The 24305-nt window shown below is 48.7% G+C and overlaps 1 protein-coding gene across 1 annotated transcript in view; it reads right to left on the reverse strand.

Moving 5' to 3' along the window:
* The window catches only part of ngfra (nerve growth factor receptor a (TNFR superfamily, member 16)), a gene marked incomplete at its 3' end in the record, with an annotated part of 26639 nt that continues 2334 nt past the window's right edge, over positions 1-24305 (reverse strand). The window contains exons 2-6 of the mRNA XM_080008915.1: positions 21714-21876; positions 14146-14508; positions 6356-6593; positions 4983-5206; positions 1-53 (exon numbers count right to left, since the gene is read on the reverse strand). Of these exons, the coding sequence (XP_079865041.1) occupies positions 1-53; positions 4983-5206; positions 6356-6593; positions 14146-14508; positions 21714-21876 (1041 nt within the window). The remainder of the gene's footprint in view (positions 54-4982; positions 5207-6355; positions 6594-14145; positions 14509-21713; positions 21877-24305) is intronic.

Here is a 24305-nt window from a genome sequence, read left to right on the forward strand (position 1 = left end):
TCAGACCTCGGGGGGAGGTGAGTCCGGCTGGGGCCCCCCATCCACCCGGACCACTGGGACAGAGAGACAGAAAAGATTGAGAGAGTGAGAGAGAGAGAGAGAGAGAGATACAGTATTTCAGTCACTGACAGCAGAAGCAGATGATTTAATGCTAACGATGATGATATTCAAAGCGGTTGACCGGAGAACTGCGCTCTGCGGAACAGTTTGGTGGAGTTTTCCTTTGAGAGATAATGCGTCTGCAACAGAGTGTTTCATGTTCTCGGAATTGTACGACATTTACTGTACATCTGGCAGCTGCTAAGGTGGACGGGAGGGGGTCAGATTTGTCGAGGTCAAGTCCTTCAAGTGCACCTCAACAGTCCAAATTTACTTAATGAAGGAGGAAGCTGATCAGGAAATGAAAGCTGCGGCTTTCTGGTCACAAGCTTCCTACGCCTGACACAGTCCGTCCCAGGCTAATTGTTTTGCATATCAGGGTCGAGTGTCTCGCTGACTCTCAAGCCATCCCCTGCAGAGGGCTCGCCCGTCCATCTGAACCTGTTAAAGTGGAGTCATTATCTGGGTGAGGACCAGAAAAACAAATGCCCCTCTTGTCCCACAAACCTTTCAACCTGCTGTCAATTGAGGGACGCCATGGAAACCCCCTCCGGAATGCAGTGCCGTTTCAAGAGGACCTCCAAGCTCACAGCTTTGTTTTGCTCATCTTGATCAATTCCCACGAGCTGCGGAGCAGCATATTACTCACTAGCGTTAGCATTATAGCCTTATAGCCTTATAGCCATTATAGCCTTAGCATTACTCGCCCTGACGTCAATGAGATGCGAGTGGCGATTGATGCAGAACGTCAGAGTGGTCGGGAAGAGAGCGGCCAAGGCAGCGGAGGGTTATGGTCGGGGCGAGGTTTTGAAGGTAGAGCAGGGCGAAGGTTAGAGCGAGCGTTTGGAAGCGAGCACCACAGCTCTCCTTTGCTGGGCTTTAGGAGGACACACTACACTACTGTTGACGACGAGCCAAACCGGGGTGAAAGGAAGCCGTGGCATCCCATCCGCCCTCCCTCCATCCCATTCTCCTTTCCTCTGTAGCACCCCCCCATCCCTGCCTCACGCCCCCCCTTCTTCTCCCCATTCCGCCTCCAACCCCCTCACTCCCCTCTTTCCGTCCCTGCTTCCCATCATCTTGTTTTCCACACATCCGACACTGTTGTATGTGTTTGTGCTGGACCTATGAGGCCTCTCTCTCTCTTTCTCTCTCACTCTCTCTCTCTCTCTCTCTCTATCTCTCTCTATCTATCTAAGCTGATTCTCTCCAGCCTGCCACGCTCTGCGGCTTCTCTCCATCGTCCGTCCTGTTTAGACAGGCCTCATGTCAGGGAAGACATGGACCGGTGCTGCATAAAGGACATTTTTCCGTACCAAATATTCGCACATGCACGCACATAATGTACATGCACACACGCACGCACGCACGCACGCACGCACGCACGCACGCACGCACGCACGCACACACACACACACACACACACACACACACACACACACACACACACACACACACACACACACACACACACACACATTTGAACCTGCATCTCAATTTAGCCATCTCCACAATGGCAGTTCAGCTGCTCGGTTCAGCAGCTCGGCTGATAATAACAAAACCATGAATGTTTGATAGAGTCCGCCTACTTTCCATGAATCGATAGAGGCTGTCCTCCGCCCGAGCCATTTCAGCTGCAGTATGTCGACCATTCTGTTTAATCAGCGCGTTCAGATAGTCCGAGCTGGAAACCCTAATCTACTCTCTTGGAGGTGCTGAGAGCCGATAGATAGGAGATTGCGATTGAAGTGAAGAGTGAAGAGTCACTCACGACCCTCGGGTTAATTCTGCTGGACGCTCACACTAGAGCCACAGTGACTTTGGGCTGGAGGTCATTTTCTCCAACAATGCCTGAGGTTCAATTTGTGCTAATCTCCTCATCCAAAAAACAAGTGAACCCAAGTGATGAGATGGGTGGGTCATCCGAGGTATCACGGGTAGTTTCTCCTTGTATTTGGACTGCAGTGACTGGGTTCTAGACATTAGGAACATGGTATAGAGTGTTCCAAGATCTTGTCAACGTGGCAGAGGAAATCAAAGAGGATTTCACTGATTTCTGGGATTCAGATTTGTGAATGCCAAATAAGTGAGTGGTGTCTCCCTACACCGCCCCACCACCACTCATTTCACCCCAAAATGGTAATTTGACGGGCACTTACAGTGGCCTCATTTTGAGTTCCGGGGTCGAACGCAGGACAAGGGAAGAGAGTTCTCTTGAGAGGGTGTAGAGAGGGACGGGGTGGGAGGGAGGGGGCAATGGTCTTGCTGTTAAAATTTTAAACACGCTCACTCGAGTGCTCTGGTTTGGAATGAGGAAGTGAGATCATGTATGAAAAAAAAAGACAGGGGGAAGAGGGGACGTCTGAGACAAAAACAAAAAAAGATGGCGGTCGCTCATAATAGAGACGGACGCGTCCCATCGGACGGCGGAGCGCGACGCAACTCGTTTAGGTGGTGGGAGGTGGCTCCACCCGCCGGCGACGTCCCCTTTCCCCAAACTCCAGACCCGACGCTGTCAATCAAAGCACGGGACAGTTTCATTGCTCTATTTTTCTTTATTTTTCCACGCTTTTTCCGACTCAGTGAGGGGCGGGGGTGTTTTTGTTATTGTAGCCACAGTAAAATACGGTTCATTTGAAGCAGGAAACCCCCCTCACGATAATTATGGATTTATTGTCACACTCTCACCCCGTAGAATATTTTAACAAGCGGCCATTAACGACGCTGGAGGAAGAGCCCACAGCGTGGGTGCAGTCGCTGTGTTTTTGCAGCTTCCGCACCGGCAGACAGTGATAGGGATAGGGCTGTAGCACCCGTTTAACATCTAGTGCTGGACCGGAATTTTCAAAAAGCCACTCAGTCCAGGCCTGGATTCCATCTTAACAACACCAGCTAATGAGCCAATCCGATAAAAAAAGAGGATTTTTTTTTAGGAAGGGGGGGGTCAATGAGGCTGTGAAGGTTGGTCCTTTCTATGAACCAATCAAAGGCTAATCCTCCGGGATAAATTCCTTTCCCTTTTTCTCGAAATTTCCAAGTGAAAAAGGAAAAAAAAGAAAAAAACGAATAGAATTTCAACAACAAAAAAGCTCTTGGAATAACAACGCGCTTTTCCCAGGCCTCTTCGCCGTGTAACGGGAATCCTGGGAAAGAATCCGACACCGTGGCGGGCGTGATTCAAATCAGACTTTATTAACTACTCGGCTCGTCAGCACACTAATGTGATTGTGTTCCCGTTTAGCTCCCGCTGCCGAGCTCCCGCTGGCAAAACAAACTAGGAAAATACAGATAGCGGCTGAGAAACAATTAGAGAGAGGGGGAGAGAGAAAGAGAAAAGGGAGCGGGACGCAACAACTGGATCGGTTTTTAGATTTTCTTTTTTGGATCATTTTTCCCCCTTCAAAGGAAGGTCGGAGGAAAAAAGAGAAACAAGGACGGTCTACCGTGTACGTTTCTCTGCAGAACAAGATGCCCTGCCGCGCCTTTAATTAAAAGGTTAAGTGTGGAAAAATACTTAATAAGCACATGGGTTAGACAAACATCGCCTCCGCCGAACCTCCCCTCGTCGCAGTTAAGACACTAATTGAGAATCTTAACACATAGGAAACGCCATTGCCCCGCCACGGACTGAACAATGCATAATGATTTTAAATGGACACAAAACACATACTGGAACATTTTGCACTTGCATTTGGAACAATCTGTCAAATTGCTTTCAATGTGATCTACTGTATAAGATGCATGAGCTTCGTAATAGCCATCGTTTTCCAAGCCCGCCATACGTAGGAGATCTTGGCACACACATACACCCATACCACCTCCCGCATTCTTTGAGTCCCAGTTCCACAGGACAGTTAAATATAGTTCAAACTACATGTTATGGACTTTGATACACATGACCATTGTAATGGATATCTCAGCACTGTCAGCAACTCGTGAATTACGCCTTCGGACTAACAACATCAATTACGGCATTTGCGATCGATGACCACAAAATGAGAGCCATGTGACCCAACTAACGCAATGTAATGTAATATCTGTGAAATATCAGCGTACGCGAATATCCATTTGAGGCCAAGCTGTCTGACAGAAATCGTCGCAGGCTTCGGCAAAAGGGGAAACGCGCTCGACAGCTTTCAGGAGTAATACGAGTCAACTGTAACTATCTTTGACCGTGCGCGGCAGATGTAGCGACCAGTCCGTGGTATTTTCACTCCAGCGCACCTTGTAAAAGTTGCCCGGCTCGTGGGAAACCATCCCGCAACTAAACTTTTTCGGAAGCTCAGGAAGGGCAGCTTGAAACGATCAAACAGATAAGGGCCAACGCAGTTATGTTCCCCGGACAGAAATGGAATTACGGCTTTCATGTGAGATTCACTGTGGAGATACCTTACAGTATTATTGGGGTAGTCGGAGTGATAATATAATGATGTTGCTATCTCGCTATCATTTTCCTTTAGTTTCCTGATGATGAATAGAAACCCTATAGTAAATCTTGGGAAGTGTAGGTTTTAAAGCAATGGAATTGTTTTCCCCCTATTATCAATTGTGGAGCCAGCTCCACTAATTGTATTGTGTTATAAGGCCCATAAGCAACTGTTTCGTGTGTATTACATCATAGAGCATTGAAGTGAGCTCTAGATTGATAATATAGAAATGATCATATTTTTCAAACCGTTTGACTATTTTTATGAAAAGTGTATCAATCAAATATCAATATATCAGCCTTAGAGATGCCCCAGGACCCCATGTGCCTATCGAGTGACCCCATGTGTGGTGTCCTGACCACAAGGTGAAGGTCTGATCTCAGTCAGTTATAACAGAGCAAAGGGAGCGGGATTGCGACTCGCGATGCGGGGGGGGGGGGGGGGGGGGTGGCTCACCGATCTGCTCCTGCGTGTGGGACTGCGAGAGCTGGGACTGGACGTGGGTCTGGGCCTGCTGCTGCTGCTGCTGCTGCTGCTGCTGCTGCTGCTCCTGCAGGCTCTGGCTGTCCACCGAGATGCCGCTGTCGCTGTGCAGCTTCTCCCCTTCCGGCGTCGCCGTCTGATTGGCTGTCGCCGCACGGTTGTTAGCTGCCTGTTTGTTTTGCTTGCAGCTGTTCCACCTGAGAAGAGGAATGGGGGAGGCTTTAAGTGCATATAACAGTCTGACGAGGCAGACAGAGAGGGACCTCTGCTCCCTCAATGGGTTTAAGTAACTAGATTATACTACAGGCATCGCTCTTTGAAAAAAAAAAAAAAAAAAAAAAAAAAAAACATGACAGAAAGGATGAGACGAGTCTTAGCTCTTGCACTTTGGCAATAGATATGGTATTTTATGATGATGGTAAACTTTTAAAAAATTAGCCAAATTGCACAACTCAGAGAACAGAGAGCCGGTCAGGCTGAGGGAGCCCAGCAGGGAGGGATACAAACACAAATAACTCAAAGTTTGGTTGAAATGCAATCTGCAATCTGTTTGGACGATAAATAAATAACTTAAAGAATGGGCCAGATGTGAGACATTGCATGACCGAGATAATTTATCTGGAAGTCACATTTCCCCCGATTTGGATTTTTCAAACAACCAAAGACCAATCCCCACAATAATCTTGTTTACTTGTTTCAATGCGTTGTGAGCCTGGGTATCAGTCCGACTGCTCATGTGTGCTGTAATGCACCATAAGATACATATTGTTTGTACCATTTAAAAACGTGGTGCGTTCGGCAACTCGGTGGTACAGCAGAACTGGGTCAAAGTCCTGCCCCTTAACCATGGCAGACCTAAATATTTCATAGTCTAGCTCTATACCGTTCCAAGTTGTACCAAACCACCCCCACCCATAAGTTTAGCTGAAGGCTTCGTCAGTCACTCTTACACCACCCACCACACGAGCCACCTCCCCTCAGCCTGAAGACAAAACAACTAAACAAAGTAAGATATTTCACTCGTCGGTGCAAATCATCTCAGGAATTGCTTTCTCAACTCAGGGCATTCTTTAGATTTCACTGCAGTCAGTTACCCTTTTCTGGTTTGAATTAGTACGGCGACATTTTATTTAGATAAAATAAGCGGCAGTGGAAACATTGGATGTTGATTGGTAGATTTTTGGGAGCCTGATTGTGGCAGTAAAGTGGCATATGTATTTACTTTTGACTTTTCCCAGCGGATTTGACGCATTTAACCCACGGCCATGACTTAGGCACGAAAGACAACCAATAGTGTGTGTGTGTGTGTGTGTGTGGGGGGGGGCTCTGCCTCCGGCCCAACTGACCTCTTGAAGACAATGTAGGCCACCAGGCCCACCACCACGGCGGCCAGGATGGAGCAGTAGACAGGGATGAGGTTCTCGTTGAAGCCGTGGCCCAAGAAGCGCGGGGAGCCGGGACTGGCCATGGTGGTCTCTCCTCCTGGCGAGGGGCTGCTGGATCCGTCGGGGGGGAAGTCGTCCGTGAAGGAGGGAGGGGACAATCCCAGGTCGTCGCTGGAAGAGGTGTACGTTTGAAAGGTATCTGTTGGACGGAGAGACGATAAGAGAGGGAGACGTCAGCGAGAGGGGTAAGTCAGTGTACGAAGGTCAAACGCTGTGCAGCGAATCTTAGAGAAGCGCAAAAGTGCTTGGCGGCTTCACAAAAACACTTTCCACTTTGTCGCTAAGTCACACAAGGGGACCACTCACGTAGACACAATTTCATTAACGGCATGCCAAAAAAATCTTCAATCTGAGTTTGTTTGCCAGGGTTTAATCACAAGTCCCCAACCAGATGCCTGATACGTTGCACACATGTGAGATCTGTTTCTAATCCCTAGGCAGATGGGATCGGGCCCGAGCCTCTTTCTGGAGACAGAGAAGGAATGTTCCCTCGCAGAGGGAGCCAAATATCTGTTTCCCACTCCCTCACCCACCCAGGGCCTGGTCTGTGCACGTTATGGTCTTTCTCACCACATCCTCGTCTATGTGATGCTAACACTGTGATCTCTGAACACCGCGTGACATTATGGATCATGTAACATGTGGATCCATGTAACATAAAAGTCTGGATCCTCGGGGAGCTCGGTGCGCCAAACTCAGAGAGGCGTTACTCAGGCCGGGGCAGCTGGAAATATCTGTGCTACTGGTAGGACTGGATTCTTTCAGGCCTAACCCTGTAAAGAATGCTCTCGGCAAAGTGTATTAATGTTTCAGCATTATTTGCCCTGTCACAGGGACACCATCTGACACTGAGTGGGGGATAGCTTGTCTTGGCACCAATGCATCTGCTGTGAAGAAAGCTGAACTGCCTTGTCCAGCCGTCCATTAGCAATACCCCAATAAAAATTACTGACATCATTAGATAGCTGTGACTTGTGCAGTGATTTTGCAAGACATTAGAAAGGGAAAAGATTGTTCGAACTGTAGTGATGTGTTGCAAAAAGGAAGAGGATCACTGGAAATGCGCACTGAAAGTGCAGTGTCCTGGTGAGGAGGCCTCATGTGGAGCTTGGTTGAGAACTAAGACAGTAATTCCCAACGGAGTCTCCCGGGCACCTACAGGCTGCTCCACATTAGCTTCCCACTTGCTCACATAATGTTAACCCCACAGACAGCCCTTGGGGATACACAGCATCAAACCAAAGACCACCACTGTAAATGGGGTGCATTTATATAGCACATTTCTAGTCGTATGACTCAGAGCACTTTACAGTGCATAAGTAAGACGCACACCAGCTCAACGAGGGCAGCAAGGTGGTTAAGTGTTCTTACTCAAGGACACTTCAAGAGACTAGCAGGAGGAGCCAGGGACCCGACCCCCAATCTTCTGTTCACTGGATGACTCGCTCTACCTCCTGAGCTACTGCAGCCCCGTAGTCATGCTTACTCCAGCAATGCAAAAAGGATATTGTACAATACATCCCTCAAATCTGTTATCTGCAGACGGCCAGCGATTAGGCAATCATTTGAAATATAACCTGCTACTTGACTTTCTCACAATTTTCTAATCCTTAATTTTTGATTCCATTTGGGAAATCAATGCAAGTGCCAGTTATGACCTAATATGTGGTCAGTTGAAAGTCGGGCTTCAGTGGACCATCACAGATGATGCACAGCCTCCTGAGCGTACGGTGTCTTTTCACTGACGAGGCACATAGTCAGGTTTCTTTGCATTGATTTGTTGCATAATTTACACTGGGCTACTCTGCTTAAAAGTCCAATGGGACACGGACGAGCCACTTATGTCGACGTATTTGTAAAGTTTGGCTGCTTGTTAAGAGCTCGACGTTTGAACTGGCCGTTTCCTAGGTGATGGCATCCCAAGCTCGGGGGAGGGATCGGTTTACTGAAACTGTAGAAAATACCACGTGCCAACGGAACTCAGCACACGTGAGCGCCATACATAGAAACACCAAAACAATGCAGAGGACTATTTAAAACTCCCTTATTGATTTTGATCTTTCCAAGCGGAAAAGGACTCTGCGGCGGTGTGTCATTACGTGCGTTTCTTGACCTTCCCGGGGAAGTAGTCTGGTTCACTCAGTCGGGCCATACATCATCCAGACGAGGCAGCGCAGTCTAATAGTATTACGCATGCAACACAAGCTCCTAAACAGGATAATACCAGAATAGAAGGTGTGAACAAGTCAGGATGCGAGGGTGGTTGGGCCCCTGCACTGCAGCGCATACGGAAGAAGCCAGTCAATCGCTGTTTCCGTAATAACATAATATGTAATACATATGCACACTATTGACCAGCGTGCACGCATCAAAAGAATCAGGGCTTTTTCAGAAATACTACGTGACCTTACTACATATTGTGTCATTTTGCCTGCTTTTTGATGCATATGATGGTTTCAGACAATAAATAAACATACTCACATGCTAACTTAGTGTCCTAAATAGTATGCAAGTGTAAGATTCCGGACGCAGCTACTTCTCTGGCCTTTCAATGACAGGGATATGCTCCAACGGCTATTTTTAAACCTTGGGCCGCGTCCTCCCCTTCTCTCTACGCAGCACAGGACATCAGTCTCACCTTTGGAGCCGGATACCCCGAAGAAACCAGTGCTCTAGAAGCGAAGGAAAGCCCCTCATTCAATACTGGTATTCAAGTAACTGATATTAAATGTACTCAGATATCAAAGACGCAAGCTGTTATCCTCAAGGCCTCATATGTTGTTTTTTATTAATGTTCATCCATATTGACAGTTTACCGATCATAACTACCCATGTCGTTTTGTTAAATTCACCACGGCTGCCTTTAACTTTTTGCGTGATTCGATGCATTCTTAGGTGTACCCCGCCACCCAACAGGGGAAATAGCCTAAAGAGGAGCAAATGCGTAATGCAAATGGCTGTTTCTTAAAAAGTTCCAGCCACTTTAATCTAAAAATGCTGCTAGTCCAGTGTTGGTTGGCCCAACTGTTTATTCTTATTGGTGACTGGGTCGAACTTATACTTTTACAAACGTATTTTTGAAAAACCCTTTCAGTATAATTTATTTGTACAGGTGCTACAGACAAAAGTAGTGAAGTCATGAAGTAAAGATATTAGTCTAAATATATATTATAAGTGAAGCACAAATACCTGTTGTTTCAAGCTCTCTTGTCCTTTCTCTCTCTGTCCCTATCCTCCTCCCCCTCCTCCTCCTCCACCCCTCTCTCTGCCAATTCCCCTGTTCCCTCTCCTCTCTCGTGTTTAATGGAGAAAACATGGCTGGCGTCGGTCCACGGGAATAAACGCGCAGCACGGAGCGCACCTCAGCTGGGGGCACGACGCCACTCAAAGGACCGCGAGGATTTCCGACGACACCTTTTTTGTCTTGCTTTGTCTCAGACGATTAAAAACCCACATTGAAACAAATAAAACAAACCACAATTTTTTTTTATAGGATTGTGGGGTGGTCTTATAAGTGGTTGCGGAGGAGGGAGGGAAATAAAAATCTTTTAATTTTTACGAGCTTTTTGGAGTCTTTATGGAGGAGTTAACCCCCGGGGCCCAGAACGGCACCTACCAGCAGCGCCGCGCGCACAATGACCCCTTTATCAAGCGGCAAACACTCTTCTTCTGTCTCGGCTCTGACACCATCTCTATCTCCTCTCTGTCCCCCGGTCGGTGACACACACTGAATAAAACACGGACACACACTTCCAACACGCAAAACAAAAAGTGTACACGAGCTTAGTAGACATATGCATTCACGCACATATATGCACCAAGCAAAGACACACATGCACAGGAAACACACACATGCGCGTCAACAAACTTGCGTACAACACACACACACACACACATACACACACACACACACACACACACACACATGCCCGCGCGCGCGCACACACAGGCGGACATCAAATTATCCAGCTGAGCGTTGTGCTCTCTTTAGTGGGTTAAGAGGGTGGGAGGGCAGACAGATAAGGAAGGAGGGTGTCAGGGGACTGTGTGTGTGTGTGTGTGTGTGTGTGTGTGTGTGTGTGTGTGTGTGTGTGTGTGTGTGTGTGTGTGTGTGTGTGTGTGTGTGTGTGTGTGTGTGTGTGTGTGTGTGTGTGTGTAGAGGGGTGGGGTGTGGGGGGGTGGGGGTGCATATGGAGGAGCAGATGAACAGAGGCGCTGCTGTAAAGTGCTCTGATTAGCAGGAGTAATTACACTGCAGGGGCGAAGGCATTGAATGCGCAAGCCCACCTCATCCCCACCCCACCACACCCCCATCCCCGACACCCGCCCACCCACAAACCCCCACTCCACTCCACCGCCTCTGCCACTCAAGGCCTTTCCGGGAGCGATGGAGGGAGAGAGAGAGAGAGAGAGGAGAGACAGTGCATGAATGAAGAGATGGAGCTTGAGAGGAAACAAGAGAAGAAGGTGGGGCGGTGCCAAACCAGAAGACGACTGTTGTGGGGTCCTGTTGTGGGGTCCCTCGTTTCTCTCTCAAATGGCTCCAATGAAGGAGAAACGAATAAAAAAGAAAATGAAAAAAAAGTGACCAATGTTTGAGGAATCCACATCAAATCTCGCAGGAGGCGGAGGGAGAGAGAGAGAGAGAGAGAGAGAGAGAGAGAGAGGGAGAGAGAAGATGGCTTGATTTCAAGACGCACACGTGTGTCCGTTGAGAAACCAAAAAAACCAAGTCACAGTGGACAGTGTTGACTCAGGGGTTTTACATAATGTGTGTGTGTGTGCGTGTATGACATCGCAAAGTACGTCATCCCGTGGAGGGATTTCTTCCACGTTTTAATGCGCATGCCTTCATTTCGTTTTTCAGGAAAAGTGGAAGGAGTGCGGGTGTGCGTACATTCACATGAGTATGTGTTTGTTTTTTCCTGCGGCAGAGGCGTGCGGGGATGTGTGTGTGCGTGCGTGTGAGTGTGTGTGTGTATGTGCGCGCGCCCGCTTGTGTGTTTCCTGCAGTAGCGCGTGGACGATCACAGAGGTCACTTGGTGTAACCTGAGAGCGAGCCAAAGAAATCCCAGGACTGATATCGACCGAGCGGCACAGAACCCCAGCGCAGCACATTCTGAGCCTGTGTGTCTTTCACCAGCGCCGTCCCCGGCTGTTTGGGTATACTCTCGCCGTCTGTCCGTCGGTCTCTAGGTCTTAAAAAATATTCCGTTTGGGAGACGTTCACGCCTAGATTTACATTCATTCGCTCCATGTGCTTCTTCCACCTTTCAACCTTCTTCCACATCCATTTTGCAGCTCTCTCTGTCTCTCTCTCTCTCTGTCTCTCTCTCTCTCCCTCTTTGCCTCTCTCTCCCTTCCATCCTCTCTTTACTGTACACGTCGCTTCCCTTCTGTTCCTTTAAGTTCTTCATGCTCTCTTTGCCTCGCACTCTTGTCCGTCAGCCGGATGGGCACCGGGGACCGTCGCGTTTTGAAAACGCGCGCCTCGCGATGTCGAAATTTAAGCACAACGCACCGCCGCCCGAGAAAACACGGATACGGGGGCGTCAAATTAAAGTGATGAAGTTTCCCCCGTGCGCCCGCCACGGATGAACGGCCCGGCCCCTCCGTCGGGAGAGCGTTGCCGAGGGCCGCGTATCATCATCATCATCGTTTTTCCGCCGATGGCAGGCATCTGACAAAACAGCCGTTAAACCCAGGAACCCCCCCCCCCCCCCCCCCCCGACCTCCCGCAAGGGCACCCAGTGCCACTCTATCCCATCCTGTTTCATCCCCGCGCACATCCCTCAGCGCTGGACAGGCCCGCGAGGTCAAAGGTCGCCCAGAGCGGCTCCCTGGGTGGCCGCTAATGACACAGCACAAGGCCACATTGTGCCCGGGTGTACGAGGGGCAGTTGGAGAATGTGTCGGCCGGCTGCTCTCAATGAGGAGGAGACATATGGCTCAGAACCCAGAGTTGATCTAGAGTCGCCCAGAACAGTCGACGTGTATTATTGCACTTATCATAATCCACTTTTATGGCGCCACACAAGAAACAAAATACAATCTAATCGTTAATCACAATAACGTGTAAGACAGTAAATCGCCGACTGCAATTTCATGGTCGCAACAGCTCTCGGGATCCCATTCCCCATTTTGCGCTCCATCTTTCCCTCTCGTCTCGTGCATTCTTTCCACCCTCCTGTGCTCGTTTTTTTTTTTTTTTTTCATACATTTCCATCTGTTTTATCTTTCTCCTTCTCTCATCATTCTCAATCCTTTTTTCCCCCCTGTCTACCCCTCTCTCTCTCTCTCTCTCTCTCTCTCTCTCTCTCTCGCTCTCGCTCTCTCATATAGCTTTATTTTCTTCTTCTCCCCTCATCTGTTAATGTTGACAGGTGTTGGCAGATGTTGTTATTTTTTTTCTATTTTTATTTTTTATCTCTTAACGCATCTGTGTCCTGCTGACACGGTATCTCATCCAGAGCAACGCTCCAAATCAAAATAATAACGGCTGTTGAAGGACAACTTTCAATAGTCCTCATCGTTTCGACAGCACGCTATTGCTATCAAACCGTCACTCATTATACATTATACAAAAGAGAGAGAATTGAATTCACTTTTATTTCTCACATAATACTGCATGGCTCGTTTCCCTGCAACCTTTTGAAGGTCTGAAAACCTTTGACTATACCACAGTGTCATGACACCCGGTGCGTAATCACCGGGTGTCATGACATTTCACTGCATATATGTATGACCGTATGTATATGTATGTGACAAATAACCTCTTGAACTTGAACTTGAACTTGAGCATTAGTATAACCATCATCCCAGAAGATATCTATTGATATTATCTCAATATATCACCCAGCACCCCTCTTGTTGTCAGCGAGTTTTCTCTAAAACCCTGGGAGACTGTCACTGCTACTAAAGACCATATCAGAAAACCTGACTTCACTCGACCTGGAGATGCTAGAAAGGAAGCTAGGAGCGAGAAGATCAGATGGCTTTCACATCACACAGTCCTCCTCTCTGTTTTTCCGAGGCCTCGTAAGCCCCCGTTGGAGCTGATTTCATGGCTGGTCCGGAGCAGCAGAATTTACTGCTTCCTGGCCAGTGACTGTGTCGCTGCAGCCTGGCTGCTCCCACCGTGGAGACGTCTGCACCCTGCACCGTGGGGAAGCACATCACTCAGTCTAACTGTGTTGGTGCAGCACCGTCCAGCTTCCTGCACCAATCTGACCTGCGGAGACACACAAGGACGTGACCCCTGTCGACCTGCTTCACCCCCGCCCTCCCGCGCTCCCCACGCCGACCTCGGAGCTGGGATAGAGACAGGCTTCGATTGCAGCCCCGAAATGACTTGATTCAAAATGGCTGTTGTTTTAGATTCCCAATGAGTGTGTGTGTGTGTGTGTGTGTGTGTGTGTGTGTGTGTGTGTGTGTGTGTGTGTGTGTGTGTGTGTGTGTGTGTGTGTGTGTGTGTGTGTGTGTGTGTGTGTGTGCATGTGTATTCAAGTCAAAGTCAATGTGTGTCTCACGCATTAATGTATGTGTGAGACAGAGAGACGCTATATATCAGATATTTGCTTATTTTCCAAGTGTGTGTTTGTGAGAGTGTGTGTGTGTGTGTGTGCTTGCGTGCGTCCGTCCGTGCATGCGTGCGTCCGTGCGTGCGTGTGTGTTGGCAGTGTACACCTACTGTGGCAGATCGAGTCGCTGACGGGCGTGCACTCTGCGAGCTCCTTCTCACTGCTCTCTTCACAGATGGTGCAGGGCAGGCAGGGGTCTAGCGAGCTGTCCCGCGACGAGTAGGTGTCGTCAGTGCACCTCTCGCACACCGTGTCGTGGTCGTACTCGCAGTGCGCCCACACGCCGTGGCCCGATTCGCACACCGTGCACGGCTCGCAGAGGCCCGACATCTCATTCAGGTAGAAGCCGTAGTCGCACACGCAGATGGCGTCGATGGAGTCGGTGCACGGCGTCTGCATTCGCATCAGGCCCTTGCACTGCGTGCAGGGCTGGCAGGCCTCAGTCAGGCTGTAGTTCTCGGAGTACGTCTCACCTGGGGGAGGAAAGAGAGGCAGCAGAGAAGAAAGAGTCAGGAATACGAGATTAGAAACACAGAAGGGGGCGACAGGTCCGATGTTGTTCATCACACTCGCCGCACGCTCGTTAGAAGGACGCATCGATCCGCTGTGTTCTCAGGGATTCTTTAGATAATTTCTTATTTCTCTATTGTCCCCAACGTTGTCCACTGAGTTCCCCTTCCTTTAATGACAGCGCGTTGGTGCTGCAGCATTTTGGTTTTGTTTCGCCGAAGCCACAGATGCACAGGCAATGAGATGGCCCGTGTTCAAAGGGCGGCTGGGATGTCGGACATACGGAAGGATTTCGTTGCCGGGAGGGGCTCAGGGAACAGAGCACGGCAAGGACGACATCGCACTCCATTGTTCCAGAAGCTTTTAATCTTGAACCCGGATTAACCAGGCGGTCCAGACCACTACAAGGGCTGTGGAACGGTTTTCACAGTGTATTCATGACACAAATGACGAGCAGGCTGGCACCTTGCAAAGCGCGCCTGCGACTGAGCGAATGCGAGGCATACGTTGCCAAGCGCCTTTGTATCCCGGGCCGGAAAAAAAACACAATCAAAGTGCGAAATTGCCGTTTCAAAAAAAGTCGGTTTTATTTCTATTTTTAAATTAAAATGTTTTCCTTGTATTGGCTCGAGCATCGTCGCTTCTTCCAAGAGTCGAATATACTCTCTGAATGGCCGCACCGCGCGGGTGGTTGACAAAAAGAGGCATGACTTCTTTCATCTCTGAGGAGTCTAAGAGTCAAAAGTGAGGAGAAGCGCTTTTCTGTGGAGAAAAGTGTTGACAGCATGAAGGATGGGCAGACCTGTCGACTGGCTAGAAAGTTCTTGGAGATATGAAGTGATCTATTAATATTGCACGTTCTTATTGAATCATCTTCAGTTATAATTGGAGGCTTCACTCGTGTGCCTGTGTGTGCGAGCGCGCGTGTGTCGTTGCTTCATTGTTTAAATGAGACGTCGGCCGAGAGCGGAGAAAGAAATGTAGACCGGGGGGGGGGGTTTAGCGGGAGCCCAAAAGAGGAGCAATCCCCAAATCCCATTTCAGTCCTCCGTGATGCTCCGGACGAGAGGCGAACATGAGAGGAGCGACCTTGAGCCGGCAGCTGTGTCGGCGGCGTTTACACACTGTCTACCTGCGTGAATCAGGTTATTATGAGTCCTTCGATTAGATTACATTACATTACATTTGATTACATTAGATTACCTCCCAGACACTAATCGCACTCTCTCTGCCACTAACATGTCATCTATCTAGGACCGGCTGTTTGTTGCCATTTTACGGATGGCTGTGAGCACATGGAAATCGCGCTTTGGAGTGTGTGTGTGTGTGTGTGTGTGTGTGTGTGTGTGTGTGTGTGTGTGTGTGTGTGTGTGTGTGTGTGTGTGTGTGTGTGTGTGTGTGATCCCCCGAGAACACGCTGGCTCGCTATAGCTCAGACCGGGATCCAACACCTTGTAAACGGCCGCACGACTAAAGCAGGGCTGTTATACATGTCGTTCGGACATGGGTAGAGCACGCAGGTCGGGATAGAGCAGCATGGAGGGAGGGACGGAGGGAGGGGCGCAGCCTTGCTAGGGTTAAATCAGCCCACCGTCGAGACTTCTTTTGACGCAGTGTAATCGGATGCATCTCCGCGGGTGGTCCGCTTCGGCCGGGTTCAAAAATGTGTCCAAACACAGACCTCAAGCTCCGGGATTCTAGGAGGCGGCGCGTACAGCCGGTCGGACGTCGCAGGCGACCCGATCTGTCTGGACGCAGGATGCGACTATCAAATGTGACGTTTCCCCTCTGTCCCGGGATTCTCCGTGGGCCCTCGGAGTGGAAGTAAACGGGGAGAGCAAAGAGAGAAAGTGGCTAAACGAACCGAGCCCCCCTCCCACCCCCATCTGCTTCTTGATTAGCAGGAGAGGAGGTGGGGGGGAAGGGAAAAACGTTGAAAAATGTAAATAATTACGTACATTTGTGAGTTTGGAGGCTTTGTTTTCTTTTCAGTCAGGCTTAACGGGGTAAATCTGTCCCTGCTCTTTCCAATTGTCCAGACTCCCAGTCTGGTTTTAACTCGTGTGTGCGTAGGAACCCCTGCGCAATCGTTGCGTATAAACACTTATAAATGCGACCATATGTAACGGAAAGGATGTGTGTGTGTGTGTGTGTGTGTGTGTGTGTGTGTGTGTGTGTGTGTGTGTGTGTGTGTGTGTGTGTGTGTGTGTGTGTGTGTGTGTGTGTGTGTGTGTGTGTGTGTTTGTGTGTGTGCATCTCTTGTATGCTTGTCAACAGCATGTCACATGTCACATTTTCTCTTTCTGGTAGAGGGTCAAATGGAGGTCTGTTAAAAAAGGATATATAGATATAGAGTACATACTGTATATATAGATAGGATCCTCTCGACGACACAGGTGGACCATATCCGGCCTCTTCAATAAACCCATCAATTACAAACCGAAACCTCTGTAATTGTCCCTAATTGAAGTGTATTCACTGTAGCCCAATGAGCGGGGCATTATCGGTAGATAACTCTTAGCGGTTTGGGATGGGCGCTGGTGAATGCGGATGTGGACGCGTTCGGGGATGGGATGTGGGGTGGAAGCTGTTAAAATGTGCCACTTCAGCCTGAGGAGACGTCCCCCTTCAAAACCACTGATGTGTTTTGACCCCATTAGCATCATCAATAATGTAGACCGGGTCAGCCTCCAAACCGTCCCACGTTCCCCGCCATCAGCACATTCTGCCACCCGGGGGTTGGTTGGTGTGTGTATGTGTGTGTGTGTGTCTGTGTGTGTGTGTGTGTGTGTGTGTGTGTGTGTGGCGGGGGGGCGGGAGGCAGAGGATGGTGGGGGGAGGGGCTCTACAGGACCCTCGCCAACAGCGTGTTGATGTCCATATGTAATGGGTTCCACTCCGTGTGGCCATTTTTGAAATATTTGTCTTTTTCTTCCTCCACTATTACAAATTGACCTTGTGCTGAACCACACCTTTCAACAGACAATTTCAAAACATTTGGAAAACATGACACCTTTATTTGTCTTTAAAAACGTCAAGCCGTTATCTGTATCTGTCTGTAATTATCACCTTGTGTCATTCTTTTGGACCGAGTTATGAGCGGGGCTGTTGTCAGGCATGTTGCAGTTCAACAATAGGTGACTGCCAAAAAGCGCTTATTATTGGAATAGGTTTTCTTTTCTTTCTGGAGCCAGAGAAGCAAGAGAGCAACTTCCTTCTTCCTTAATTAGAATTATATTTATTTTTTATTTTTTTTTATTTTTTTTAAATAAATAAATAAATAAAAAGCCCTTCGAGAACGTACAGAGCGGGCACCTGGAGACCAAGGCTCAGCGTGAAGGTCACCCGGTGGTGTGATGATTCAGACGCTGCCTTCCAAGCCCTCCTGCCACAGGATCGAGCCCCAAATTTTCCCGTTAGTCCTGTTCGTCGACTCCAATGATTGGAGGAGACCACCAGGCGTCAAAAGGCTCAGTGGCTCAAAGGGATAAGTCGTTGGAGGCTTCACTGCCAGGTTGCCGCTTTTTCGGAAGCCGGCAAGCAGAGCAGGCTTTGAAAAGCGCCCGGACACCAGGCCTCAGTGTGAAGGTGACCTGGCGGCGTGATGGTTCAGATGCTGCCCTTCCAGGTTCAAGTCCCGTTCCCCGAATCAAATGATTGGAGGAGACACGCCACAAACCATGCGGTGGGATGAGAGTGTTGGATGAATTGGGGGGTTGAAAGCCCGGCTGGTTTAAAAGCGCCCGGAGCCCTGGGCCCCTGAAGGTGACTTGAGTGTTTGATGCCGAGATAGCTTCTGAAAAGCAGCACCCCAATGGTGTGTTTAAAATCGCCCAAAGGAAAAAGTGAATAATGCTATAAATACCAAATCAGGTACAACGCAGACATTTCTGTCCAGTATATGTCCAGAGATCCCACTCGCGGCTAGGGCTGGGTATTGGTATTCAATACCTTTAAGGTATCAAAATATCTGCATTCAATCATTTTTGTACCCAGATCTGGAAAAAAATGACTATTTGTGTGGTTTTGCTCGCAGCCAATCATCCCAGTTGTTTTTTGATTCAATGCGACGTGTGATTGGCCGCAGCGGCAGCTACAACAGACTGCGTTCACAACTTTTCAAGTCCGTCCTAAAACAACAGTCAGGTGTCCGTATGAACAGTGAAAGAGGGTTTCCTATCATCATTCCTCCTGTACTGGATATTTGTTTAAAATGACAATGCCCAAATACTTCATGGGACAGTTTCGTACAGTAATTTAGTAAATATTTATACAACTGAATCCTTCCATTCACATGATGGGTATAATAGAAATAAAAAGGTATCGAATTAAGTACTCTATCGGTATTGGTATCGGTATCGGTATCGGTATCACTGGTATTGGTACCGGTATCGTCATTTTTACACCCAACCCTACTAGCGGCCCACGGTTCTGGTGTCATGGCCTCCGTTAGGGACTCAGGGATCTTACTCTCAGTTCTCAGTTCTCAGTTCTCGGTCAGTTCTAAATAAAAGCTTCCCCCGTGTTTACCGCCAAACAGGAAATAGACGTGCAAAATGGTCTTTTTAAATTATTCATTTTGGACTTTGGAGAAAGCCCGGTTTGTTTTTTTCACGTTGAGGTCAGATTTTTCTAGCTTCCTGTGACTGCCGTATAAATCCCCTCTCCATCCTATTTCCGTGTGTGTGTGTGTGTGTGTGTGTGTGTGTGTGTGTTATGTGTGTGTGTGTGCGCTCGGGGCAGTACGATTTTATATGGAAGCGAGAGGGAAAAAAAACCAACTTGCAGAATAAATAAAGAAATAAGGAAATGAAAAGAAAATGCAGCCACATATTTAATCTCGGGCTCTGTGTTTATCGGCGGTAAATAGCATTTTTGTATCGGCGCGCCGGGGTAATTGTTCTCCGTCTCCGGCACAATGGGATTTTCAATATGGTTTAATTAGGTGGATTAAAGGAGTAAAGACGCACGGACGTAACAGTATGCATGATGAATGAGCAGACCTTGCCCTTTGGCGTCTGGCACTGTAATACCACTTTATTCGCTTATACAGAGGATGAGTCATACAGACGGAGACGGGAGGGAGGGAGGGAAAGGGGGGGAGGCGGGGGAGGGGAGCAGCCGAGGGAGAGGGGGGATGCAGAGTACAGGGTGCAGAGTTGGCAGGGGGTGAGTTAGAGGGGTGTAATGGCTGGTTGGAGCGGTGTTGGGACGGCGTTGGTGTGAGCGGGTGGAGTGGCAGGTAACGGAAAAAAAGGAAGGAGTCGAAACGCGCTCGTCAACCTGTCTCCTCCACCCACACACGCATAGTGGGAGGGTGGAGTTATTAAGAAGGAATATAATTATGTGCGAACGGGGCCGGACACTTTGTTTTTTGTTCTCCGAGTCACCGCGCATCATTTCCTGCTCCAATCTATCATCACCGGTGTGTACCTGATTGTATTAATTACAACCCCGCACCTCTCTCTTCTCTCTCTCTCTCTCCCTCTCTCTCCCTCTCGCTCGCTCTTACACTCTCTCTCTAATACTCTCTCTCTCTCTCTCTCTCTCTCTCTCTCGTGCTGTCCTTATAGTGAACAGCCGTCTCAAACCTGGTGAAGACATCAACAGATCCCTGCGTACCGAGTTATCTCTGAAGAGAGACGTCTATACTCTGCACTGTCCTGTGGTTTGTCTATATTTTTGTTGTTTTTTGGTTCCCTCGTAACCAGGTTTCTGTGACACGACTTACTGAAAATAAAGGAATCTTAAAAGTAAAATAAATAAAATAAAAGTCTCTCTCTCTCTCTCTCTCTCTCTCTCTCTCTAGCTCTTCCTCCCTCCCTGGTTGCCGCCCAAGTCCACGATCCCTTCCTGTCTAATCGGGGCTCGTATGACTAAACTTCCTCTGCCTCCTTAGTAGTCCCAGCGTGCCACACACAAAAACGTACCGGCATCGACCCCGCTCGCGATAAACCCACACTTCATCCATCAACTCCGCTCCGGCCGAGTGACGCTCGCATCGCTGCTTGTGAGACAAATGAGCTGACGCGGAAGGGAATTCCACTTGCGGCGCGTCGCCCCCCGCTCGGGACTCCGTAGCGGCGCAGTCGCGCAGGGTTAACAAAGGTCAAAGGAGTGAGATCGGTTCACAACAGCACACACCGCGGCGACGGCGTGGACATCTGATTCCAGGACGGTAATAAAACCAGGGCAGGCTCTCGGCAAGTTCGAGATTTTTTTTTCTTCTTATAAGTGTTCAACGTGTTTTTTTCAGGTTCCGCGGGTTTGGAAAGTCTCTCAGCTTGGAGAGCGCACCTCCTGCTCACCGCCGCCGCTTGACAACTCGGACCCGATTTGTCACTGAGTGACAAATCGGGTCCGAGCTTGAGATTCCTGCTCTGCGTCATTCCCGAAACCTCCCTGTTGGGAACAAGCTTGTGGACAAATAAACGATTGGAGTCGGGCGGCGATTGCAGGGTTCTCCATTTCAAAGGAAAAACTGCGGCTGCTGCACAGGCTCAGAGCAAACGGACCCCCGGATCCTCCTCCATCCTTGTCATAATACATTATGGGATTTTGGCCGTCCTCTCGCCGTGACTTCTGCTCCGATGCGGGGTTGGCGTTCTCAACAGAGAGCGTGGAGCTTGGTCCGGAAGGTCAGGGAGAGGCTGGAGGAAGGTGATGAGGAGCAGGTGCCCTGCGGGTCATTCGAGGTTTAAGTCCCGCATTCACACGAAAACGTGGTTTTCGGGAAGCCTACCGTACCTCGTCCCGGGTTTTTTGGAACGAAGGCTAATGGTTCCCAGCCTCAGACCAGATGTAATCACAAAGACATTTTATATCTGGATATATCGTGTAAAGACACAGTTGGCGGCTTAATCTGAGGTAATTGGGCGATAATCTTCGGTGGGATTTCTCTTTTTTGGAGCACAAATCTTGAATGGCGTTGAGGTTTCTGCATGGACAGATTTATTCAAATGTGAATATATTGTTTGGATATACATGTGTGTGTGTGTTAAGATGGGGGTGTGATTGGACCTTTACAAATTGCCAAATTCCAATATCCTACAAGCTTTTGGGCAAAAGTAATGCTCCAGTGTGTGTGTGTGTGTGTGTGTGTGTGTGTGTGTGTGTGTGCGCACGCATGCGTGCGTGTGTACAAGTGCATATGCTAATATCGACTTACTGTCCAAACACTGGGCACAGACCGTCTGCGTGGCCCCGCACTTCTTCACCACCCCTTCTCCGGGTGGACATTCCAGGCAGCACTCCCCACTGGCGGTGTACATGCCAGATTCGCAGGGCAGCGGCACCGCCCGCTCCGTCTTGGAAGACAAAACAAACCCCACCTGGAACCGTCGAAGCAGGGACATGTTAGAACAACTCACAAAAAAATAAAAATACAATCTACGCATTCAAGGATTCAAACGTACACACGTGACTGAGACTAACTTAAACATGGGCTGAGAAATACATACTGGAGGTGAAAATCACTGCCAGGTGCCCCACCTGTTTCTCAGATTCGACCCTGGTCATGAAGCACCGTAAATCATTTCCTCTCCGTCCGCATCAGAGACACTTTGAGCGGGCGGTGGTACAAAACGACCGACTCGTTCCGCATCGTGCACATTGCCACGCGCAGCACAAGCGCAGCAACCGCCTTTTGACGGTTGCAATGACGGTAGAAAAGCAACACTGTGCGGCTCCTGGACGAGCTACTGCTCTAACGCTGATGATTTGTTTCTGTCCTTTTCGGTGTTTTAAGGGTGACCTTATTGCATCGTACAAACTAGTGGTGGTAGAGATTGACTGAATTAAATCGCAATACATTTTTGACAGGATTCCTCGATATTGCTAAGTTGACAATATTTTGCCTCTCTGTCCAATGTCACATACTGCATGTTCCTCTGGTTTACAAATGTGCATTTAAATATACTCTAAGTGTAAGGGACAATGTGCAGCCAGCCGGTCATTATCGCAGATAACCCACGCCAGGGTATCACTCTGAACGGGGTTATTTTGAAATTATGACCTTTTGCAGATTTCTGCGCTAATTACACAAAAACGTACTAAAAGAAACACACAGAAAATTGTTTTTAAATTATTTGATAATAGTATGTCTCTTTTAAAAGCTTCCGGTAAGATAAATAGTCCACAACAACATGGCAAACTTTTCGCCCTACTGTACAAAATAAGTTTTCCCTACATATGACAAACCAATTTACTGTAATTAAAGGGGACTTATGATGCTTATCCTCATTTTCTGTCATATATATAATATTATTATGTTGGATGTTCACATAAGACGCGTGTCAGGATGAAGTGTCAACTAATGAGGTGAATTAGCGAGAAAGTAATGCCCGTGAGCAAAAAGCTCAGGCTTCAGGTTTCCAGCGTTTCTTTCTACCTTTGGCACGAGCTGACGTCAGCTCGTCCCGGATTTTTTTTGGTCGTCTGCTCCAGGCACAGCACGCCCACGGGGTACAGGGACGCGCCCATCCACCCGCTCAGTCCGTCTCGGGAAGTTGTTTGACCGCTTCCCAGGCGGTGCGCCCGTATTATCTGAAAAGGGAATTGAGCCCCCTCTAAAGGTGAAAATGTGATCGTCTGGACAGTCTGTGTTGGCGACGGACAAACAGTCTGAATCTGTTTCCTCATCCACGTCGACATTATCAGCAGTGTCTCCGCCGCCTCCCCGAGGGGAACCCCGCGCTCCCGGCTGGGCTACGAGCCACTCCAGTACCGCCCCAAGCCGGCCTCCCAACCGCTCCGCTCCCTGCCACCGAAGGGCTGGGCCATCCCCCGGCGCGAGCACCCAGACGTCACACGCCCCACGCCCCCACAATCAAAACGTTTCATCATCCCGCATGCGTTGAATAAAGCCAACAAAATTTCTCACGACAGAACAAAAACAAAACAACGGAAAAAAAAACAGCCTGTTATTGGCTTTCTGATTTTGGATTCTAAATCGGATGTGAAATGACCGAATGGTACACGGATACAGGCGCTGCCCCTCGGCAGGCTTCCAGAAGCCGGCCAATCAGGAGAAAGTGGGCGGGAAGGGAGGGAGGCCTCAAAGAGACAGGCGCTAAAACGGCTTGTTTCAGTCAGAGGCTGAACTAAGGGGCTGCGTAAAGGGCCAGTAAACAATGTTTTTTTACTACTCTAGTGGAGTCCCAGATTAAAAAAATAAAGAGCTGGAAATGAGCAAAATAGGTCCCCTTTAACGTCAAATTGGGCATTCATCTCTTCGAGTCATCCATTATTGTTTCTATGATCAGACGACGTCGCCGCCAGTCGATGCAACAGCGTGGAAGGCGGAGTGGTCCGAGCGACGTGAAACTAGGCGGAGGCGGTCCTTATTTACAGGCGGCGGTCATTATTCAGAAATAACTGACCGCTGATTGCCACCGTTTACCAATCAGAATGGAGAATTCCACAGAGCCGTGTAATAAACAAAAATAGACGCTGATGTTACATCCCTGGTGTTGAAAATTAGGCGGCTAGAAACTCCGCTCCAAATGGCTCCGTTGTCCACGAACTGTGACACGAGAGACACTTTGATTTCACACAGGGGACCGAGCTGTAGAGCTGCAAACTCCACCTATGGATCACCGGTGAACCCCTCATTTCCAGGGAGCAGTATGCACTGAGAAGTAATTCCATTTGATATTTTACTCACCCTTGTATGTGGCCAGCGCACAATATTTCTCTCACGGTTTGGCTCCGTCATTTATTATTTTTATTACTGTTATTCCTTTTGTGTTTTAAAATAATG

The sequence above is a fragment of the Zeus faber genome, assembly GCF_960531495.2.
Source record: "Zeus faber genome assembly, chromosome: 11".
NCBI lineage: Eukaryota > Metazoa > Chordata > Actinopteri > Zeiformes > Zeidae > Zeus > Zeus faber.